Source organism: Nyctibius grandis, chromosome 7 (assembly GCF_013368605.1).
Source record: "Nyctibius grandis isolate bNycGra1 chromosome 7, bNycGra1.pri, whole genome shotgun sequence".
Taxonomy (NCBI): Eukaryota; Metazoa; Chordata; class Aves; order Nyctibiiformes; family Nyctibiidae; genus Nyctibius; species Nyctibius grandis.
This window is the reverse complement of record NC_090664.1, coordinates 934,780-949,305: the sequence shown is the minus strand read 5'-3', so window position 1 is coordinate 949,305 and position 14,526 is coordinate 934,780. Positions and strand designations below refer to the sequence as shown.

Below are 14,526 nucleotides of genomic sequence, written 5' to 3'. Positions count from 1 at the left end.
TGTGTGTGTGTGCATAACTCCCACAAACTTCTGAAGGTGTTAGACAGCGTATATGTATGTGTACAGTACGGAGAACAGACTTCAAAGCTTTGACTTCAGTAGCATGTCCCTTAAATCAGTGGCAGATGTTTTTCAGCACACCCGGTTGAGAAGTGGTCAGCCAGGTCTATCAGATAATTTCTAAAAGCCTAATCCAAAAGAACTTTCACAGATTGTGGATATTTATCATAGGATTTTCATTTCACTACGAGGTAAACAACTGGCAACATAAATACATCATATTTCTAAATAAACATGTGCTTACCTATGCCTGGGTCAGAAGTGGGTAGATGATGGGAAAAGCTGCAGCCAGGACTCACAAGGATCTTGCAGAATGTCCCTGGGGCAAAAGCAGGAAAGCCTGAGCTTTTGCAGAAAGTAGATTGAAAAAAGCTTTTCTGTCACAACTATTGCCCATTGAAAACCCTGGGCGTGAATCAGTATCAATGGAAATGTTATTTGTAAGATCTTGTGCTGATGCTGTCCTAAAAGTAGCCTCTAGCAACGTAGCAAGGGTGCTCTCTGGACATGTTTCTCCTTCTGCATGTTTAGGACCGTAGCCTTGGAGGTCACTTTTTCAGCTTCCAAACAAAAGTCTTTCCAAGGAACATAATCTTTTCTTAGCCAAATAAGAAATTAGCTTTTAGTACCAAGGCAAACTGTTTTAACGGGAGAGATCAATACTAGCACACAGACCTGGCCCTAGGTTTCCTTTATCCCACATAATTACCAGAACTCCTGAGCTGTTACCTATCAGCCTTTTCATTTTTCATTCTTCTGTATCAGGACAAAAGCAGGTTTTGAATCTCCAGTTACTTTGGCAAGTGGAACTGTTGCTTTTTAATTCCACAGTCAATAAGGGCTCTAGAACCACTGGAAAAAATCCCAGATTTGAGCAAGAATATAGAAGTGTTTATTTGTACCAACACTGCACACTTTGTCCGTTGGGTTTCTTGGTAAAATCATGTTCTTGCATTATAGGTTTTTTGTTTGTTTGTTTTTCTGTAACCAAGAGATGTCTATTCCAAAAGGGACTGTAAAAAATCTGGAGGAAAAGGGTACATGGCAAACCCCTCCTGAAGAGCACTTCTGAGAGAGGAAGACCTTTGAGAGAAGACAAACCGCAATGCCCAGAAGTTCTCTAGAAGATCTTGACCCACCTTGTTAACAATCGCCAAGATTGTTCAAACCTGAAAAAGAGAGTTAAAATTCAGTTTACACTGGTGTTGGCAGCTGTCTGTCTGCCTCCTCCCTGCACTTCTTTCATGCAACAGAAAACTCAAATCAGTTTTGTTATTGTTTATAGTAACTTTTAATTCCTGGCTTTTAGTGCTGTCAGCAGAAATATTATCAAACATCTTGTTAGATTTTATATCCTGATAAATTTAGCTCTTCAGGTTTTCACAGAGAGCAGAGCTATGTGGCCCCCGGGTCTTGTTCAGTGGAAGAGCACAAGTCACCATTTATTTTAGGGCGTCTCTAAACTGAAATAGGGGAAATTTGAGTATTTGGGAAGAAACTTTTAATTTTGAGAAAGACTAGAAGATTAGAGATAGTCTGAAAAATGACTGGTGTCCACCTGGACCTTTTCTTTCTGTGAACGTGGACTAGGTCATTGCTCAGCCTCTGCCTGCTTGCTACAGTGTAGCAGACATTAACGTGCCAGTCTTAAACAATTTCACAAGCTTTTCTGCAGTTAAGAAAAATGACTGTGTCCAAGCTTTTGCTTTCCAGTCCCAACCTACCCAAGGCTTTGTTAGCCTTTGTAGAAGCAGGCAGAGAAGACAGCTGCAGCTTGATGTCCTGGGCTGACTTGTTGGAAACAAACTGTTTACACATCAATAGCATCACAGCTATCACATCACAGTTATAGCCCAATATATACCTTCCCAATTACAGCTGAAAATCGTTATGAAGGAGGATAAGGGGGTTAATCAGATGAGATGTATGAATTCTGTGGACACGTGTAAGCTTGTCCTCGGGGTAACTCTTTTAGCACTGCTGTTAACACTGTATTTAAAGACTATTGCGAGATCTCTACAATCTCATTTCTTTTTTCCTTTCAGACAAGCCCTGCGGGGACCCGCCGTCCTTCCCCCACACCATCCTGCACGGCCACACTGGCTTTGAAATGGGGGACGAGCTGCTCTACGTTTGCGCCCAGGGGTACGTCATGGGCAACAAGGAGACGGCGTTCACGCTGCTCTGCGACAGCTGCGGGGAGTGGTACGGGCAGGTTCAGGCCTGTGTCAAAGGTAAGCTCACCCGGCACACAGAGCATCCCTCCGGGAGGTCACAACCTCCCATCGGCCCAACCGAGACAGTTTCAGGCTTACAGGGTTGTCTCCTGGGCATGTGCAGTCCTGGTGAAGGCCTTGGTGACTAGAGTGTCAACGTCTTAGCTGGACAACAGGGCTTTTACAATCCCATTGGTAGACATCTCCAGTAAACCACAGGAGACGATAATTTATTCATACTTACATGAGCACAAAATTTCTTTCTGGGTAGCAGGAGCCATTCAAAATAAAAAATTGGATATTTTTATGCCATATTTATTTTTTCTGCATCTGCTAACCCCATTTCAGGAATTCATTGAGTCTTATCCCAGGGTTATCATTCAGCTCCTGCCTTCCAGTCCACCATCTTCCTTCTTTTTCCCCCCAGTAGCCTTTTTCTTTAGTACTGAACATAACTTTTAATTACTGGAAAATAACCTTTCTGGAAATCAGCTGTTTATAATCTTGTATGTGCTCATTCTGGTACTGGATGAGGTTTGTAACTTTTCAATGTACTTACTTTGTTTACTCAAGGAAAGGGATTACTATGGACCTTACAAGAAATACCAGAGTATTTCAGAGTAGCTAAATTTTTTTCAGAGCAGTTAAAAAGCTATGCCCAGGCAGCGTTAGTGAGCCAGAGACATTGTTTACCAGATAGGGTGTACAATGCAGGTTTTGTATGTCTTCTGCTATGTTTATTTTCTCATGAAGCCACAGAGCTGCTACAAAGCAGGCTACTGAAAGGAAAACTTGGTGTTTGTTCTCGCCTTTGGGAACTGAGAGCAAGCACAGAGAAAAGCTAGTGTCTTTTTGCAGGCATGCCCTAAGCATGGCCTGCACGCAAATAACATCTCTCCTCACCATAGACATGCTGAGGCTGCCCATGGCTTTATCACCCTCTCACCAGCCTTACATCTTCATGTGACGCTACACGCTGAGGTAGCTTCCTCCTTCCAGAAAAGACAAGATGCCACGGTGGTGCTGTGGCCCCATGCAGATAGGGGTCAACACCTCTCAAGGGCACAGCAGACCCATATGCAGCTCCCCCTGCTGCTTTATATTTTCTGGGTTGAATTGAGCTGACCATCCTTTAGGTGCTCTTGGATTTTTATTTGGGATGTAAAATGGGTAATACAATAGCTGTCCCAGACTTTGTCCACCGGATTTTAAGAAGCTAGTTTGGCTGACCTGAGCTTTTACTAGCCCTTTCCTACTAGTTGCTTTAGCAATTTTGAATTTCTGGCCTTACATATATGAAAAATGCAGCCTCCTTTTGGTAGGTTAGGAAAGTTAAAGACCTACGTAAGTTAAGAGAGCTGCCCATGCCACAGGAGAAGTCTGTGACAGAGTGGCAGAAATACAGTTTGGGTTAGAGCTGAGTAGTGAGATGAAAAAGTTAAAAAAAAGTGTATTATTTTTTAATTTGCCCCAATAAATAGGCATACAGTTTTTATCTTGTACTGTGCTTTCAGGATTTTTCTCTACAAGCACAACAGTAGCCACCCAGATATTTACTCCATTAAAAGGAATGAAAATGCATTTTCTTACCAAATAACTTGACTCAAGGAATCAGGCTTTTATTAAAAAAAAAAAAAAAAACCAAAGCCAAAAATAAAATGCAAAAGCTCTGGGAAATTGTAATAATGACATTTCCTTAATTTAAACCTTGAAGAAAATCCACCTATATATGTTAGGTAGATTCTGCAACAAACTTTTAACTTTCTCCTTGTTTAAACGTGAGCTAAATGGTACCACGAGTTCAGACGTGGATGCAATCCGACTTCTGCTTTGTCATTCTCTTTCTCATGTTGCCCTGCTTAATGCATAAAGCTCACAATTTTTCCAATATTTAAGAACTGTCATCTGAGTATCTTACTATTTTTTTCAGAGAGGTATCACACCTTTAAGATAATATTTCTGGCAAAACAGGTAAATTTTAAGGAAAGGAATGGGCAGCTGTTGGGTAGCTGAGCTATCTATATGGGCTGGAGTAAGCATATCCATTTCAGAACCTATATATTCCTTAATGCCCAGGGGCTTGCAAGAAGTTATTTTTACTCATGAATACATATATATACACCACCAGGCAGTGGATAGCCATGAGAAAAGGTCAAACTTGTTTGTAGCAGAAATGGGTCATGTCTATGCGTCAGGGAACCAAACATTCAAAACAATCCACATGTATAGAGACACCAAAAAAAAAAAATCCAACATCTTTCTGAACTGTTTCAGCTTCCAGAACTGTTCTTACAAACAGCAGTTCAGATGATTAAGTGAAATACTGCAGGGAGTGGAGGAGGAGCATGGAGGGAGAGAAGGAAAAAAGAGTATCTACATCTGATAACCCAGCGGGTCTGAATCTCTTATAATCCGCACCAAACTGATACTTCTTTTTCCTTCACTGAGGTTAGTGAAAATGCTAACTTTATCACACATAGAAATAAACCTGTATTACACCTAAGTAAGGCAGGGAAAGAATCAGGCCATTTAAGTTGTGTGTATTTCACTGTTTTCCCTGGATAAATAGTCTATTTCCCCTGTTTTGCCTGAGCCTTTCACACAGCCGCAGGGGAGAGAAAAATATTTTTAAAAGAAATAGGAAAGTGTGGCTGTAAAATCACAAACATCAACACTGGAACTTGGGAGCAGATGTAATATTGTGGATTATGATTTTTAAAATGATTTAAATGTAGACTTCATGCTGAGGGGCTTCCTTTGATTAATGTTTTTCAAACACTTTAAGGACCTGGGATAGAAAATACAGCATGTGTTCAATTAATAATCATACATTCAATCCTCATGATCATAATTCTTTAAGAAAGAAGGCTTTACAGGAAGACTGAAATGTGTGATGCTAGGGATCATTATTTTTAAAAAAGTAAGAATTCCGTGAAAAAGAACAAAAAAATGGAATTTAATTTAATTAAAAGAAATCTGATTTACAATTGACACATATTTTCGGGTCATAGGACAGAGGAGAATAATTATTAAGTACTCCAGAAATCAGCACAAACATTGCTTTTTACGTGCTTTGAGGCAAGAGAGCAACTTCCCTATCATGAAGGTTAATGACAGGACTTAAAGGAGAATTTATATCCCTGTTGGCAGAGTAGGCCATTTCTGTCCTAACTGGCTCATATCAGAGGAAAGATGGTCGTGAAGCCGCTTCGATGAACATTTAAGTGCTGCCTTTAGAGGCTGGTGAGATGATACGGTTCCCTTGGTCTGCATCTGCGCTGGGTGAGCAACTGGGAATGTGAAGTGGCCCCGATGCTCTTACACCAACACAGCGGGACCACAGGGAGAGAACTGCTGTGGGAGGATTAAAGGATATAAGGCCTATTCCTACATCTTGCACTGTCTCTGAGACCAGGGGCAAGTCACTATACTACTCTTTGCTGCGTACTCCACTTCACCCATGAAAGAGTGATAACGTTTATCCAGCTCCATAAAGCTGCCTGAGCTTTGCAGATGTTACATATTACTGTCTGACTTGGTAAGTGCCGCATCATAACACCTAGCTTTACGTTCCCAGTTGCTTGCCCAGAGCAAATACGGAGTCGAAGGACTACCATCATTGCAGCAGTATCTAAATATAGCACTTAAATGTTCTTTGAAGTAGCTTTGTGATCATCTTCCCTCTCTGTTTTGATCCAGTTAGAAGAGGTACAGTCCATTCTGGCGCTCAGGATGTAAGTGTACAACCATACAGCTGGCAAATTTGTAAATTAAGTGAAAAAAATACATTATGCATCAATACACATATAATCCAAAGTATGTGGCAAAACTTGGCTATGGGCATAACTGAACAAAATCAGTTTGGGGCTATATTAAGTAGATTCTGGGTACAGTGAGGTTTGTTGGAAATTAAGAAAACAGCACATTACAAATGGCTTTAACGTACATTGTGCCTATCAAGTAATGGGCCGTAATTTTTAATCAAGATGCTTTTTAAGAAAAAAAAGTGGCTCTGTATAGTTAATGTTTTCTGCAATTTCTCATCATGAAAAGACACTGTGTTCTAGCTGAAAACACAGGGATATTCAACCCCACAAAGCAACCTTAAGCAGAGAACACGGAAATACATGGTTTTTGCAGTTTATTTCTTTTCTATTTCTGTGGAGAGAATGTATTTGTTTCACAAAATATATCCTGAAGATTGGCATTGTAGTAAGGTCTGAAAGCAGATGTGTACGTGCCACACTGTGGCTGTCCTGCAGGCACAGAGACTAAAGAGATCGTTGCTAAATGACATTTGTTTTTTTCCCCAAATGAACCATAGGTTCAATATCAGAAGCATTAATACTAACATTTCAGTCTGTGGGTCAGGGCTGCATTAGGCTGCGTCCTCAAGAGTTTGCTTCCTCAAAGAGAAGGTAATTAAATGGCTAGGAAACCATGTCACATCTCTGCCCCAAGTTTGGCTAAGAAGAATGTCGTATTTTTATTCTCTTCCCTTGGCTGCTTTGGGTTTTTCCAGTTTAAGCTTGTGGCAGGAGAGGTCGTATCTTCTGCACATCCAAGGCATGTCTCCAGTGTCAACACTCGGATACTTGTCTAGTGTGTTCAGAGCTGGTCTAACTTTTCCACACTGAGGACCATACTTCTGATTTCAGTGCAAGGAGGATTCAGCTGACTTTGACCACCTCTGAAAGCTTCATCTGCAGCTCCCAGTCTTTTTGCCTGGTTCAGCTATTCTCATTACTTCAAACATTGCTTTCTGAGTTTTCAAGAATAGCATTGATGCATATTCATGTGGTCTGTAAGCATGACCAGCCAGCACCATTTAATTATTTTTCTTTTATTTTCAATGGGGAGAGTAGAACAAAGTGTCTCTGGCTTTTGATCTTATTTGGGAATGCTTATTTTTTTCTTCTGAGAGTGCAAAGGGAGAGTTGTTACACAGAAATAAAATCAGCAACAGAATATGTCCATGGCCTGTCAAAACACTTGTTGTGACAAACTTTGGTTCTCTTTTCAGGTCTGTCACTGAGCAGTTGTATTAGATTAATGTAAAGGATCGATCTGGCATGAACTGATTCTGCCAAATCAAATTAGTTTACAAAATTATGATGGGTTATTTATTTATATTATCAGGCTTTCTGCTAGAATAAAAATCATCCTCCTCCTTGTAGCTGTGGCAAAAGACGAAAGGCAACACAAATTCTTTCTAGAAGTCATGTATAATGCTTTGAGATGCTGTAGTTCACAAATCTGATCTTAGGCAAATAGGTCTACATGCTCTTTTCCTTCCCACCCTTAAAGACAGATGCTGGCTTGTTAATGTTTGCTGTAACTACTTTGAGATTCTTAGAACAAAGATGTTTTTATACAGTAGAAATGTTTATGATGATGGTCTACACAGAATCAAGTTTCAATTTCCTCTACTCCAAAAATATATTCACAAAATATGCAGTGCACTTTATGGTTGTCCAAAATAGCAACACTCAAAATAGAGCTCGGATGCCAATGTGCTATCTAGAAGAAAAATTAAACTGATCCTAGAGTGTGGAAAACCAGGCTCTTTGTTTTTGCCTGTCTCTATGTTTGGTCACTGTTTTCACATTAGGATCAAAAGTTGAAGGAAATGAAAGCTTTTTAGGACTGGATGCTTCCCAGAAAGGACAAGGCTCAATTAAAAGGATTTTACCTTTTAATTGAGCTTCACATCTTTGGTAGCATGCCATTTCAGCCTCTGTTGCTGTAAAATGGTCATTTCAGCCTCGGTAATCCCTCAGACAGTGAATCAAAACTCACTGATCCTTGAGTCTGCTCGAGGCAGTTAGGGTTAAGATGTAACAATGACCAAATATAGAAAGATTTTGGTCTTGGATTAATTACTTTCAGTGCTGGCTCTTCTTAAAACCAGACCTGCCTGGATAGGAAGGAAGATGCAACCACTTTTAAATCAGTTGCTAGCTGTTTTAAAAATGTGTCTAAATAAAGGTTACAACTATTTGGGTAAGAGGTGGAGCTGATTCTACCTTGGTTGTTGCTCTTCAGTGCCGAGATTAAAATTCAAGGAGCTGGAAAGCTCAAGAAGGTGCTGAGGAGGTGAGCAAAAAGAAGTGCAAAAGTTGTGCAATGTGTTCCTGGAAAATCAAGCTCACGGCTGACTTAAAAAATTGTCATGGTAACACAAACTCACTAAATACCAAGTCCAAGCCCCATTTGAAGGTCTGAGGCCCAGAGGAAATAATAGAGTATTATTACTGTGTAAGTTAATTCAGGATCATATAAATCAAAGCTTCAGAGTAAGGGGGTCTGTATTTCCTTTGATGGTTAGAGAGCTCAATACTTGCTTTCATTCCGGCATCCCATAAGCTAACATTAGTTACGTTGATAGTCTTTCTATAAACTATACAAATACGGGAGATTGCATATGAAAATACGTTATAGCAGCTTTACAACTTGGGCCACAATCTGATTGTCAGAAGGAACAAGACTCCCTTATGTGGTGACGAGCAGCGCATAATGAGCTCCAATCTCAGGCTCTCTTTAGACTACAATGGGCTTTTTCTTTCCTCAGCTGCGCATTAAGAAAGCACCAATTCATTTCTATACATGCAGGATCAGGCCCAAAGACAGCAGGTTCGGTGGAGACTTGATTGATGGTTCAACAAATCCTTAATATGTTCTGATAGACTCGTATTTTCCTAGGAGCACGTGCTCTTTCCTGATGTGCCTCCATAGGACTTTCTTCTCAAGGGCTGAAAGTACACAGGAGGAGAGGCACTAAAGGGGAAGAGCTTCAAATTCTATAGAAAGCATATTGCTACCGTTGTTAAGCATTCACCGATGATCCATAGTGGTCAATCAGATGAATACTATCTGCCCATTCATATTGCTAACCAAAGAATAGGTCTGGAGGGAACAACACAAGCATATGGCTGTAATTTTTTGTTCTAGGTGTGCGTGCATGCACTAGAACACCATAAGGTAAAAATCAATGTTTCCTCCTCAGCTGGATTACTGTAGTCTGAAAAGTAAATGAGTGGCAAAAATAGAGGTACAGGAGACACACAGGTGAAGACAGACTGGTATGGTGATTCGTCTCGGAACATAAAACAATGACCATCACAGTTGGTACATGGTGAGTTCTCACATTACAATGTTCCAGTTCACGTCTATCCAATAGACACCTATAGGCTGTCCTGAGAGACCCTGGACTGTAGTGAAGCAGGCATGCCAGATATCAGCTTTTAGCAGGAATCTGGATGGTAAGAGGACAAAATGGCTTAAGGCACCGTTTCCATGCAAAGAGAGCACTAGGTAGAAAAATTCTTAAGTGAAAGCGAGACAAGGGACAAAGCAAGACTAGCATTTGATGGCTATTATAAGTGCTACATAGCAATGGCCAGTGCCACACACAACTTCGTAAATATGTTGCTAAAATGCTTTGGCATTCAGAGATACCCTCCAGTCATTAATGAAAGTCTGAAGTACTGTTGGAAAAGATTTTCGGATTAATTAGAAAAGTGAGAGTCCTATCAGGAAGCTTTCCACTGTTAGAGCTGGATTCCCCTGTCTGTTAAGTCATCTTTGCACCAGATGGAAGTTTTCCCCTGCTTTGGAGAGGACGGAGAGGATCTAGAGGATTACACAAGCAGGTGAGGACACTGGGACCAGGAGGGAGAGAGGTCCGTTGTTGGTGCTGTTGCATCGTGCGCAGGTTTCACCCTACACCCTTGCTGTGAGATGAGGGAACCTGCTGAGAACATGCAGTTCTCCAGCGTGATAGCTTTCACAGAGGTATTAACTCGCTGCAGGCTATGTCGCACATTTCGGTTTCCTCAGCATAACTGCCTTGGTTTATGGTAGACCCGGATGCTATTCCAAGAAAAATACCTTTTGCTAATACTCATTCTGTTCTGGCACCTGGCTTAAGCTGTTCTGGCAAAAAGTAAGCTGGTGTGAGCTGTATCACCACTAAGTGGTTTTGGTCAGACTGGTTTGACAATATTTCTAATCTTTCTGAAGAGTAGACCAAATATGGTTCTGCCAGGAGTCTGGGAAGCAGTCTCCAAGGAGAATGTGACTCATTCGGAAATTGAGGTGGGCCCCAGATGAAAATGTGATTCAAAGTCGGTTGAATGTAAAAAGGCAAAAAAAGATAAGGCTTTATGAACGCATTGATTTGTAATACAGCTTCTTCTATTAATTTCTTTCCCATGTCATGCCAGGTCTATTGCTTCACTGTCTTCATGAAAGACTAAACACTCTCTTAAAAAGAAAAATTCTCACCATGATTCAGTTTGTTTTATTTTCCATATCCCAAGGCACTATTTTCTAGGACTTTTAATGCCAGCATAAATCTCAGCAATTACATCAACTTTCTGTGGAGTAAAACTTGTGTGAGCTGAAAATCAACCACCCTGTCTAGTTTGGAAAATTTTTCATTGAGCTAAGGCTTTAGAAGAGTGGAAGAAATATAAATTACAATGCATTATTTCATTCAAATTCAAACATTTAGTTTCATGCTTTGAGTCAAGCCTATTTTGCTATGAGTGGTAGGTCTGTTGAAGCATGGGGAGTATTTCTAAATCAAACTCACACTTTGTGATGAATCCGCCCCTCTGTTGCACGCAGTTACTTTTTTGCTGGTTTGGTTTTGGGTTTTTTTTCTCTTTTTTTTTTTTTTGTTTGGTAACATTTAGTTTCTTAAAATTGGAAGCCTGAGAGTTGATTACAAACAGTATTATCTTGATACCCAGGTGTTAGGCTTTAAGTGTTGGAGACAGAGTTTTCTATCTTTGCAGTCTTGGGTGCATCTTGCTTTCTTCAGATGAGGATGAGCAGAACTCAGTGTCAGCTTTGGGGGGGGGGTGTCTTCCTCGAGCAGCTCTGAACAGCTCTCATGGAATGAGAAGTACCATTCAGCTCACCTGGCCCCAGGTGTTGTATCACTGCAACACCAAGGTCATTGAAGAAAAGTACTGTAATAATAAAAAATTGAACATAAGGTACTGAGTATAATCCTTAAAAATCAGCTGGCTCAAAAAGGGTGAAGTTGCTGTGAACTTGTATGTTTTTATTTTTTTACAGTCCAATTAGTAATTGATTACTTTTTGCTATACCTTCCTCTCCACACCCATTTCTTGCTCGAATATGATGAAAAATTTTCCTCCAGTCTGGCAAAAAGAATCATATTAGGGAGTGTGAGAAAACAATAAGCAATTGAAGGAAGTTCTCTAACTGCAGGCAGTAAGTTATTTATATACATTTTTAAATCTGGAAATATAAGCTATTAGCAGTCAGCATTGACACCTATCCTGATTTTTTTTAAACTTGGTATTGACTATCAGCCAATGTTGGAACATCCCTTTTCAAATAAACAATAACACTGAATAAAAAATACTGTCTAAAAGTCACTCCTCAGTGCACCTTTCTTCTTGGCTTCTTGTAACAAATGAGCCCAGTGCTTTTCTGGAGAAATTAAATGTTGGCTTTTGGTTTTTTGGTGTTTTTTTTTAACTTTTCTAGATGAAACTGAGGCACACATTGACTATGAAGATAATTTTCCTGATGACAGATCGATACCTATTGTTGAGACTGAACATGTCAATGGCAAACAGGAAATTGAGCAGGAGCAAGAACAGCTTTCCTTCAGTAAAATTTCAGAGGAAGGAAGAACTGGAAGTACCAAAGGTGTTACTCAGGACACAGACACTTCTGAAAAAGAAAGCAGGGCACCAACTGAGTCCCCTGTGTCACTCCTAAGCCAAAAAAACTTGTTCTGGTTTCCATCGGAGGCTTTCAGTGAGCCTGAATCAGAGAAAGAGACAGATGACTCCACTAAAGCACAGTTTTCTGAGGGTGATAACCACATTGGAGTGAAGACAGCCTATGATGAACCTGGCGCCAAAATGTTTTATGACAGTGAGGATTTCCCCATTGGACCCATTCTCACAACTAATGATACAAAGGCAGAGATAGATGCAGTTGCCATTACTGATGAGTCGTGGTTAGATGGCTATCCAGTAACACAAGAAGTGGTAGAAGATGATGAAGAGGAGGGGGATAAAGTCGATGGATCGATGGGAACAGAAGATGACGTCGTTCTCACAACTGACCAACCGAATCATGTTGAAGTGAGAAAATCGGGCAATGGTAGCCCAGCTCCAGAGGAAGGTTTAACACAGATGGTGGCAGCAACAACGAGTATAGATGATGAAGAGGCCAAAGAGACACCAGTACCACTTACGTCAGTGAGCGGTCTGGAGAACTTGAGTGTGAGCAGAGGTTATGATGATGCCGTGTGGGACCACCCAACTACATCTCCAGAAACTGTGACTCAGGAGCCCGGTACAACGATGCTGTTTGATATAACCAGCTTAAAAACGTCCGTGTCAGAAACCTCCGTGATGGTCAGCCCCTCCGATCACACGCCATATGCAGAACCAAAAGAAACAACTGCCTACCCAGCACAAGTAGCAACCACTGCACCAGCGCCAGATATCATTACTGACACATCGTCCCAGGAATTAGCTGAGCAAGAAAATCTCACCCAGGGCCTTGGAGAAAAGCTTGTCCCCACTTCTGAGCCATGTCAGGGAGAGGATTGTCCCAAGTCAAGTAAAGGTGCTATCATAGCAGTAATTGTGATTCTTCTCTGCTTGTTACTGGTTGCAGCTGTCCTGGCTGCGTGGTTTTTCAAAAAACGGCAGCAGAAAAATTCTGTCTATAAACTAAATGGAAGGTGTCAACCCAGACACCATTGCTACCACCACTACCACCACCAGCATATCGAAATGCAGAAAGTCTAACCAGAGATGCTAGAAATCGGAAGAAAAACATATTGATGCTAGAAGGATCACATGACTCATGGATGCTAAAATCCAGCAGTGCAGAAAGCAGAAAAAAAAAAAGAATACTAAAAGAACATAGAAGACAGAAAGGATTTCATCCTTTTGAAATCAGTTTAGCGTATTTGACCTTTCAGAGCTAAAGAATCTGTACATTTTTATCACAAGGGTCTTTTGGAGACATCAGCAGGACACAGTGTGCTTGGTAGTACATCTACAATTTGTTCCGCTTTTACATTTTGCTCTTATTAATAATAAATTAATTGATTAATTTCTGTGTTACCTGGTTATAATGTAATGGCAGGGCTGGTCAGGCCTTCTTGGTCTATTCTCAGTGGAAGAGGGAAAGAAGGAGGGAAGGAGGGGAGAAGGATGTTTTTGGAGCAACCACATATTTAGTGTTTGTTCCTTTTTTAGAACCTGCCCAAGATGGTCAGGATAAACCACCGTAACAAATTATTACCTGACGTGTCTTAAGAAAAACTATTTGCTACCATACTTTAATGGATAGTATTGCAACGATTACTAAGGTACTTTTCTTCAACGTTGTGAATTTAACAAGCCACGAATGTTGGATCATTACACTATTTTTCTGGAAGGTGTCCTTTTAGCCTCAGCGAAGAAGTGCCATTGTTATACTAATCTTTTTATAGAAATCACGACGTCTCCCTGGAATTCAGAGAATACTGTAAGTGCCATTCTTCCTTGAGTATCAGCAGGAGAGGACTCAGAGCACCTTTGATTCCAGGTGTTACGATGAATAGCCTCTTATTACAGAGCCAGCCAGCGATGAAGCACTTTCCAGGGGAACCCTATCTGAAGTCAGTTGCTTTTCTGAACACGATACCGACTGACCAAGATACTGAATTTTAATTCACAGCCAGTAGTACCTCTGGCAGCTGAAGCCATGTATAATACTTCTGCCATATGAACTCTGTAGAAGGACTGATTTTCACCATTCTGCTCTTTCATCAGCTGGAGGGTGTCTGGGGTGGACGCTGCGTGTGGGAGATGGGTATCCATTTTGAATGCTGCTTGTTGTGGTTTTAAAGATAAAGCAAACCTGAGGAAGAGAGAAATTGCATCCAGTTGATAAAATGCAAACACTTGGCTTGTAGACTGGGTGTTAGTGTAAAAACACGGAGGCTTTTCCAACTGCCTGTTCCATTTCAAGCAATTTTGAAAATAAACAGGGAGAGAGGGGAAGGTGTTTTCTAGAATCCCTTCACATAGTTCTGGTGTGTGGAGTACGAAATATTCTTCCTTACCTTCCTGAATGAACAGGTGAACGACTGGCTACTGTGAATAATCTGCAGGTCAGAAATGAATTCATCTGCCACTCTGTTGTACAGCCTTAGCCAAAATATGCCAGTAGTTCAACACATCGAAATATTGGAGTAAGA

The 14,526-nt window shown here is 40.7% G+C and overlaps 1 protein-coding gene across 1 annotated transcript in view; it reads left to right on the top strand.

Annotated features, from left to right (window-relative positions):
* The window catches only part of SUSD5 (sushi domain containing 5), a 39,571-nt gene extending 26,487 nt beyond the window's left edge, over window positions 1-13,084 (top strand). The window contains exons 4-5 of the mRNA XM_068405533.1: window positions 2,106-2,294; window positions 11,802-13,084. Of these exons, the coding sequence (XP_068261634.1) occupies window positions 2,106-2,294; window positions 11,802-13,084 (1,472 nt within the window). The remainder of the gene's footprint in view (window positions 1-2,105; window positions 2,295-11,801) is intronic.
* The last annotated feature ends 1,442 nt before the right edge of the window (window positions 13,085-14,526 follow it).